The 8,932-nt window shown below is 48.9% G+C and overlaps 1 protein-coding gene across 1 annotated transcript; it reads right to left on the reverse strand.

The window, feature by feature from the left end:
- Positions 1 to 1,938: 1,938 nt before the first annotated feature.
- Positions 1,939 to 3,100, reverse strand: LOC142761182 (histone H3-like centromeric protein A). The gene is made up of 3 exons (XM_075864376.1): positions 3,006 to 3,100; positions 2,860 to 2,937; positions 1,939 to 2,560 (listed from the first exon to the last, which is right to left on the reverse strand). Exons 1-3 carry the CDS (start codon positions 3,069 to 3,071, stop codon positions 2,429 to 2,431), a joined length of 276 nt encoding a protein of 91 aa, XP_075720491.1. The 5' UTR covers positions 3,072 to 3,100; the 3' UTR covers positions 1,939 to 2,428.
- Between the last annotated feature and the right edge of the window lie 5,832 nt (positions 3,101 to 8,932).

The raw sequence follows: 8,932 nt of genomic DNA on the forward strand, positions 1-8,932 counted from the left end.
TCCCACCATATATTACGAAATGGGAAAGAGATCTTCAGATTACTCTAAGGGTATGTTCACACGAGGGTGTCCGTTACGGCTGAAATTACGGGTATGTTTCAGCCTGAAAACATCCCCGTAATTTCAGCCGTACCGGCATGTGCAGGCGCTTGTACGCCGCGTCCATTACAGCCGTAATTAGCGCTGCTATTCATTGGAGTCAATGAATAACGGCTCCAATTACGGCCAAAGAAGTGACAGGACACTTCTTTGACGCGGGCGTCTATTTACGCGCCGTCATTTGACAGCGGCGCGTAAATATACGCCTCGTGTGAACAGACAAACGTCTGCCCATTGCTTTCAATGGGCAGATGTTTGTCAGCGCTATTGAGGCGCTATTTTCAGACGTAATTCGGGGCAAAAACGCCCGAATTACGTCCGTAAATAGGCCGTGTGAACATACCCAAACACAAGAGCAAAGGGAAAAGATCATGCTCCTCACACATAAGGCGTCTATTAGTAACGCCTATCAGGAAACCAGTTTTAAAATACTATCCCGTTGGTACAGAGTCCCACATGTGCTACATAAAATGTTCCCGGATGTTTCTCCTTTATGTTGGCGATGCGGCAGAGAAGAGGGAACGCTTTTACATATATTCTGGAGCTGTGAGAACCTTCGCACCTATTGGTCAGAGGTTCAAGATATCATTCTGGAGATCACAGGAATCTCGCTGGGAGATGATCCGGCATGGATTTTGCTGCACCACCACGATATACCTGTGGGGCGCTACAGGAAGATGTTCGTGAGACATTTGCTGAACGCAGCTAAGGCTTGTATTCTCGGGGGGTTGGAGATCCTCTGAGCCTCCTGTGACTAGACAATGGCTGGAGCGCATTCACGAAATTCGGAGAATGGAGGAGTTGCTCCATTCCGCACCCGAACGAGCAACGCAGTTTCAGAAAACCTGGTTCTATTGGTTTGACTTCTGCAAGTCGGGCAGATACAAGAGGGCCATGGGTGAACTGATTAGTGGAGAACCAGGGAGCTCTTGAGTTCCCTGTGGTCTGTGATGTGCTGTGGGGGGGGGGGGGGAGAACATCTCCCCTTCTCCCTCTTAAGATTTTCCCTATACCCCCCCCCCCCCTTCCTTTTGTCCTTCTACCCTTCGTTTACTTCCCTATTTGAATCAATCGTTACTAAGAATTGACTGAGATGTGGGTGATGGAGGGGCGGATGAGGGTGTAATGCTGGTATTCCTGTCTTGCTATACTAATGCTTGTAGTGTATTGATGGTACTATGTTGGGAGGACTTTGATTGCATATTTACTTATAGTTGTTGAAATATAGGTTGAAATGATCGGCCCTCATGGGCTTTTTCTGTACCCATGTCACCCCCTTTTCTTTTTCTGTATCCCCATTTCTTTTCTTGAAAATAAAAAATTTGAAATATAAAAAACAAAAAAAACAAAGGAGGAAACCCAGCATCTGGTGATGTCCATGGGTTCCAGACTTCAGGCCATCATTGCCTGCAAAGGATTCTCTACAAAGTATTAAAAAAAACATTTATGGTAATGTTAATTTGTCCAATCACTTTTGATCACCTGAAATGAGGAGGTTGTGTAGAAAAATGGTGGCAATTCCTAAACTTTTCACAGGAGATTTTTGTTTAACCCCTTGAAATAAACCTGAAAGCTTCAACTTCAATTGCATCTCAGTTGTTTCATTTCAAATCCAATGTGGTGGCAGCAAAACCCAAATCATGAAGATTGTGTCACTGCCCAAATAATTCTGGACCCAACCCACACACCCACCCACACAGCAAACACTCTGAACAAGCATAGCTGCAGTGTAAAGAATGGGGGTGGGACAGAGCAAGAGTATTGAACTACAGCGAAGCTGGAGTCATTGATCATATCCAAGCCCTTATGAAGATTAGTCTAAAATGATGAAGATCAAAGTTATAATATACATTTTTTTTTTATTTTAAAAAATTAACAAATCTTCACAGAATAAAAACAGGAAGCGGATCATAAACTCAGCAGAACAATTAGAAGGTCGGCCAGATCAGGTTTCATTAGCGGTTGTGTCCAGCGTCTTTGTTAGCGGTTTTGTCCAGCAGTGCCGCCTTGTGGTCATTTTCTGTGCTACATCCTGGACCCCTATAACCCATTACATAGCTGGACAGAAAAACGACTGCACTACCACCCTGCAAACTGCAGCGGCAGCCATATTGGTTGTAACAACTTTCCCATGAACAGATAAAACAAAGAAAAAGCCTCCACTGTAACCAGTGTCAGGAGGGGGCGCTAAAGCCGGTTTACTCTTCCAAACTGGATCTTTTATGCAATGGTAAAACTTGTATTTCCCAATAGATTTTCTCCATTAATATAAAACTATTTACACGTGATCATTCTTCATCAAATCTTGAGAGATAAAACGGCAGCGTTATCACAGTTCATGCGGGATGCCTCGGATTCTCCGTGCGAGCTGCATGTCCTTCACAAAGAGAGTGCCCCTATTGGCCTGGTGACTGAAGAGGTAAGAATCTTCAAAGAGACTCACGAGGAAGTCCTCAGCTGACTGTGGATACAGAAGAGCATTAGTCCCTCTTAAAGTGACAGCACTCCCGGTATAATTTACTACACAGCTCGAAGGACTGATCAGATTTCACTTTTATGAGCTGTTAGCTAGAGTGATGGTGGGGGGGGTCTGGCCTCTGGAACTCCCACAATGCATCACAACCCCTCTGCAAATGTCCCGCTAGGGCATATGGATGTGTTAGAGGGGGCGGGGGCTGAGTAGTGAACCACTGCAAAGAGCAGCTCCCTCTCTGGTTGACCCATGCGTTACATGGACAGTGCATTGTATGAGATACTGACCTCTTGTAGCGCCATAAGTGCGGTGCTTTGCCAGTAGTAAAACACGCCGCGGGAATACTTCAGGCAGATCTCTCTCACCTGCAAGAATAAAAGGGGAATATCACTGACAATAAAGAGGAGCAGCCGCAGAGGACACATCCACTCACCAGGCGGAAAAACGGGGTTTTCTGAATGAGCAGATTGGTTGATTTTTGGTACTTTCTTATTTCCATCAGCGCACGGGCTCCTGGGCGGTAGCGTCTTCTTCGTTGTGTGCTCGGTCTGTGACTTGTTTCCCCTCTACCTGTAAGAAAGAAATCCATAATCATAGCTGAAAATGAATCTCCCGCTACATGGAAATTCACTGTCTGGCCGGGTTCACACGTAGGGTAAACACGGCGGATTTTCTGCAACGGATTTCATTGCGGAAACTCCACAGCGTAATACAGAAGCAGAAGAGTGGAGGAGATTCAAACAAATCTCATCCAGACGCAGCCGAAAAAAAAACGCCAAACTTACCCAGATCTCTCTGCTCCTGCGTTCAACCCGGCCTCCAGGGATGATGTCTCATCCCATATGACTGCTGCAGAACATCAGAGGGACACGTCACCATGGCTACGGGTAAGTATGGGTTTTTTTCTACCTTCTATGGACATTCCAGCCGAAAAACTGCAGTTTTTCAGCCAGAATTACCTCCGGTGCCCAGGGCCAATACGCTGTGTACTTTTACGCCGCGTATCTGCCCTGTGTGAACATGGCCTATTACCTTAATGTCCCCCAAGGAACATCAGGTAAACAGATTTAAAACATAACATGCTACCTGCAGCCACCACTAGAGGGAGCTCATTGTATATGGTTGTACATTGAACTTGGTAACAAAACAGTATGCAGTGAGCTCCCTCTAGTGGTGGCTGCAGGGAGACAAAATTATACCATGTAACTGTCTACGCAGGAGATTTAGAGCTCCGTTTCAGAAAACTGTGCTCACACTGCTGTAAAACGACATTAAGAAATTAATCAGCACAGAATGTTGGACCTAAAAAGATATAAATGTGGACGTTCAAATTTTAGATACTTTTCTATGACTGATAATTTGGGGTCCATCAAGTCCCATTGATACCTGATTAAAGGGGTTGTACCACGAAAATAATTTTTCACCTATCCACAAGATAGGTGATAAATGCCGGATCGCTGCGGGTTGTGAACAAGAGTGCGGGTCCCAGAGGGTGGTCACTCAAGTCATTCTCTATGGCAGTGGTCCCCAACCTATTTTGCACCGAGGACCGGTTTGATGCAAGAACATTTTTGCGGGGACTGGCGGGGGGGTGGGTGGAGGGGTTAGAGTCAGTTCACACATTACGTAAATACGGCGTATACCTGTATTATAATGCGGAAAAATCGGCAGCATAATACAGTAGCAGCAAAGTGGATGAGATAAAACACGTCTCATCCACACGCTGCATAAACGGAGTAGAAAAAAGGCTCAGAAATTGACGTCACAACATCGCGCCTGCCTGCGCGGAGCCGCTCACGGCAGAGTGCATAATTGGGCAAGGAGCAGTCAAACTTGACTATTTCCGTAGATCCCATAGGGAATGAATAGAGCGGTCGGACTGCAGGTTGGAAATTCTTAGATCCCTCATTTCATAATATATCTTCATGGGTGTGAGCTGTGTTCTCAGATTCCCTTCCCAGAGCCATATAGTAACGTGCTTCCTGCAACCACCACTAGGGGGAGACGATTGTGCACATGCATACAGCTCCTGTTGTGCCTATATAAATCAGTCCTCAGTTTGCTCCCCCTAGTGGCGGCCTTGTGCTACAGAAATTTCGGTAAGTAACAGATTTTTACCTGCATAGAAACGAACCCTCTAAGATATAAAGCTGAGAAACGGATTACAATCTAGTATTACACGACCCGAGGTTATCTGGAATTCATTTTTAAAATAAAATATATAATGAGAGTGATAAGATGATCAAGGTGCAACTTTCTCTTACTTGGCGGAGATTGAGGAGGAGCTGCAGGTTTCTTCTGCGGCTGCGCCGACTTCCTGCGGGACGAGCTTTTCTGGGGTGGTTTCATGATGATGTAAAACGCTGCTGAGAGTCATACAATCAGTTAAGCGGATAAGAGACGGTGACAATTCAGCAGAATGACAGGTGACGTAGGATAAACTGAGCGGTTTTATACTGACTGATGCCACCAATGCAAGTGACAAGAAAGTGATGACATTGACGGTGAAGATATGAGATTGCCGGATGTCAGTAATTAACGCACGCTGCATCAATGCATACAATAGATCCTCGCGGCATCAATTACCAGAACAGCGACATCAATGATCTATTTAATAATGCGGCAACAGAAGAGCTACCCGCAGCAGATCCCGCAAGCAATGGGCAGATGTTTGCAGACGTAATGGAGCCGTCTTTTCAGGCGTGATTCGAGGCGTAAAACGCCTGAAAATAGGTCGTGTGCACAGAACCTTACAGAGAATCCGTAATCCAGACAAAGGTGGGAAATTTAAAACTGGAGCAAAGGAAAAGTGGAGCAGTCGTCATGGAAATGAAAGGCCGCAGCTGGAGGACGATGAGCTGTAACAACAATGCAGTACAAATATACAGAAATAAAACATCTAATAATCCATATGATCTCTAGACACGCAGCAGCGAAAATGTATAAAATCAACACACACGATAGACGAGGAGAAGAAACATTGTCGAGTGCGCAACTTTTCTTAGGACTCTCTGCTTTGTGCCGTTTCTCTGTTATTCCTCCTGGAAATGTAAGAATTGACAGCTGTGTGTTACCAGTTGGGGGTGTGTCCCTACACAAACTGACAACGTCCAATCAGTGCTGACAGAGAGACTGTAGGGACACGACCTTTGATGAGGAGAATGGCAACACCAGGTTATCTATTAATACATACATTTCTAGGAGGAACCACAGAGGAATGGCACAAGCCAGAGATCTGAGAAAATACGCTCCAGAATAGTTATTTCATGGGGAATACAGGTATTTACTATAAGGGTATGTTCACATGCAGTGGTTTCAGACCTAATTCTGGCATTTTACGCCTCGAATTACGGCTGAAAAAACGCCCCTAATACGCCTACAAACATCTGCCCATTGCTTTCAATGGGAATTACGATGTTCTGTTCGCACGAGCCTTAAATTTACGTGTCGCTGTCAAAATACGGCGCGCAAAATGACGGCTCGTCAAAAGAAGTGCAGGACACTTTTTGGGACGTTTTTGGAGCCGTTTTCTCATAGACTCGTGAAAACAGCTCCAAAAACGGCTGTAAAAAACGCAGCGAAAAACGCGAGTGGTTAAAAAAACATCTGAAAATCAGGAGCTGTTTTCGCCTGAAAACAGCTCCGTATTTTCAGACGTTTTTGCTCACTGCGTGTGAACAGAGCCTTACAGACACGTCAGGAGAAGTGACGGCTCCTCTTTAATAATATTGTCTGTATCGTGTATAATTCATGAGGACGCACGTGCTGCCCGGCGTGATGTCAGCGTCACCGTATCTATCAATGATTATACACTGAACTCTAGAAAACTGCCAGATACACCAGGACGACTGTATACATCAGAGTTTCCCAACCTTTTCAGGCTCGAGGCACCCCAGGGAAAAAAAATAATTCTCAGGGCACCCCTACCAAAAATTGTTTACAAAACGACAAAAAATGGCGAAAAACAAGCAGTACACTCTTAGGTTATGTTCACACAACGTTTTTTTGTAAGGCAGAAACTAAAAGTCTGCCTCGAAATTCATTTACGAATTTTGAGGCAGATTTTGAATTGACAGCGCTGTTTGACTTTTTTTTTAAGCCGTTGAAGCGAATGCAAAAACCGCAGACAAAAAAGCACCAAACGAGCGCCGCAGGTTTTTTCTGCCTCCTATTAATTTCAATGGGAGGTCAGAGGCGGAAACCACTTGAAGACCGTCAGCCCCCCACTCACAGTAATGACCGTCAGCCCCCCACTCACAGTAATGACCGTCAGCCCCCCACTCCCAGTAATGACCGTCAGCCCCCCACACACAGTAATGACCGTCAGCCCCCCCACTCCCAGTAATGACCGTCAGCCCCCCACTCCCAGTAATGACGATCAGCCCCCGCACACACAGTAATGACCGTCAGCCCCCCCACTCACAGTAATGACCATCAGCCCCCCACTCCCAGTAATGACCGTCAGCCCCCCACTCACAGTAATGACCGTCAGCCCCCCACTCCCAGTAATGACCGTCAGCCCCCCACTCACAGTAATGACCGTCAGCCCCCCACTCACAGTAATGACCGTCAGCCCCCCACTCACAGTAATGACCGTCAGCCCCCACTCCCAGTAATGACCGTCAGCCCCCCACTCACAGTAATGACCATCAGCCCCCCACTCCCAGTAATGACCGTCAGCCCCCCACTCCCAGTAATGACCGTCAGCCCCCCACTCACAGTAATGACCGTCAGCCCCCCACTCACAGTAATGACCGTCAGCCCCCACTCCCAGTAATGACCGTCAGCCCCCCACTCACAGTAATGACCGTCAGCCCCCCACTCCCAGTAATGACCGTCAGCCCCCCACTCCCAGTAATGACCGTCAGCCCCCCACTCCCAGTAATGACCGTCAGCCCCCCACTCCCAGTAATGACCGTCAGCCCCGCACACACAGTAATGACCGTCAGCCCCCCACACACTGTACTGACCGTCAGCCCCCCACTCACAGTACTGACCGTCAGCCCCCCACTCCCAGTAATGACCGTCAGCCCCCCACTCCCAGTAATGACCGTCAGCCCCCCACTCACAGTACTGACCGTCAGCCCCCGCACACACAGTAATGACCGTCAGCCCCCCCACTCACAGTACTGACCGTCAGCCCCCGCACACACAGTAATGACCGTCAGCCCCCGCACACACAGTAATGACCGTCAGCCCCCCACTCACAGTAATGACCGTCAGCCCCCACTCCCAGTAATGACCGTCAGCCCCCCACTCACAGTAATGACCGTCAGCCCCCCACTCACAGTAATGACCGTCAGCCCCCGCACACACAGTAATGACCGTCAGCCCCCCACTCACAGTAATGACCGTCAGCCCCCCACTCACAGTAATGACCGTCAGCCCCCCACTCACAGTAATGACCGTCAGCCCCCCCACTCCCAGTAATGACCGTCAGCCCCCCCACTCCCAGTAATGACCGTCAGCCCCCCCACTCACAGTAATGACCGTCAGCCCCCGCACACACAGTAATGACCGTCAGCCCCCCACTCCCAGTAATGACCGTCAGCCCCCCACTCCCAGTAATGACCGTCAGCCCCCCACTCACAGTAATGACCGTCAGCCCCCCACTCACAGTAATTACCGTCAGCCCCCCACTCACAGTAATGACCGTCAGCCCCCCCACTCACAGTAATGACCGTCAGCCCCCCCACTCACAGTAATGACCGTCAGCCCCCCCACTCACAGTAATGACCGTCAGCCCCCCCACTCACAGTAATAACCGTCAGCCCCCCCACTCACAGTAATGACCGTCAGCCCCCCACTCACAGTAATGACCGTCAGCCCCCCACTCCCAGTAATGACCGTCAGCCCCCCCACTCACAGTAATGACCGTCAGCCCCCCACTCCCAGTAATGACCGTCAGCCCCCCACTCACAGTAATGACCGTCAGCCCCCCCACTCACAGTAATGACCGTCAGCCCCCCCACTCACAGTAATCACCGTCAGCCCCCCCACTCACAGTAATGACCGTCAGCCCCCCACTCACAGTAATGACCGTCAGCCCCCCCACTCACAGTAATGACCGTCAGCCCCCCCACTCACAGTAATGACCGTCAGCCCCCCACTCACAGTAATGACCGTCAGCCCCCCCACTCACAGTAATGACCGTCAGCCCCCCCACTCCCAGTAATGACCGTCAGCCCCCCCCACTCCCAGTAATGACCGTCAGCCCCCCCACTCCCAGTAATGACGTCAGCCCCCCCACTCCCAGTAATGACGTCAGCCCCCCACTCCCAGTAATGACCGTCAGCCCCCCACTCCCAGTAATGACCGTCAGCCCCCCACTCCCAGTAATGACCGTCAGCCCCCCACTCA

Source organism: Rhinoderma darwinii, chromosome 4 (assembly GCF_050947455.1).
Source record: "Rhinoderma darwinii isolate aRhiDar2 chromosome 4, aRhiDar2.hap1, whole genome shotgun sequence".
Taxonomy (NCBI): Eukaryota; Metazoa; Chordata; class Amphibia; order Anura; family Rhinodermatidae; genus Rhinoderma; species Rhinoderma darwinii.

What these genes read in the sequence shown, in the direction of transcription:
- LOC142761182 (XM_075864376.1), bottom strand. Translation starts at nt 3,071, where the DNA reads ATGGAAATAAGAAAGTACCAAAAATCAACCAATCTGCTCATTCAGAAA. An exon ending in AAACCCCGTTTTTCCGCCTG is followed by an intron (nt 2,938 to 3,005) that starts GTGAGTGGATGT and finishes TTATTCTTGCAG; the next exon opens with GTGAGAGAGATCTGCCTGAA. An exon ending in CACTTATGGCGCTACAAGAG is followed by an intron (nt 2,561 to 2,859) that starts GTCAGTATCTCA and finishes CTGTATCCACAG; the next exon opens with TCAGCTGAGGACTTCCTCGT.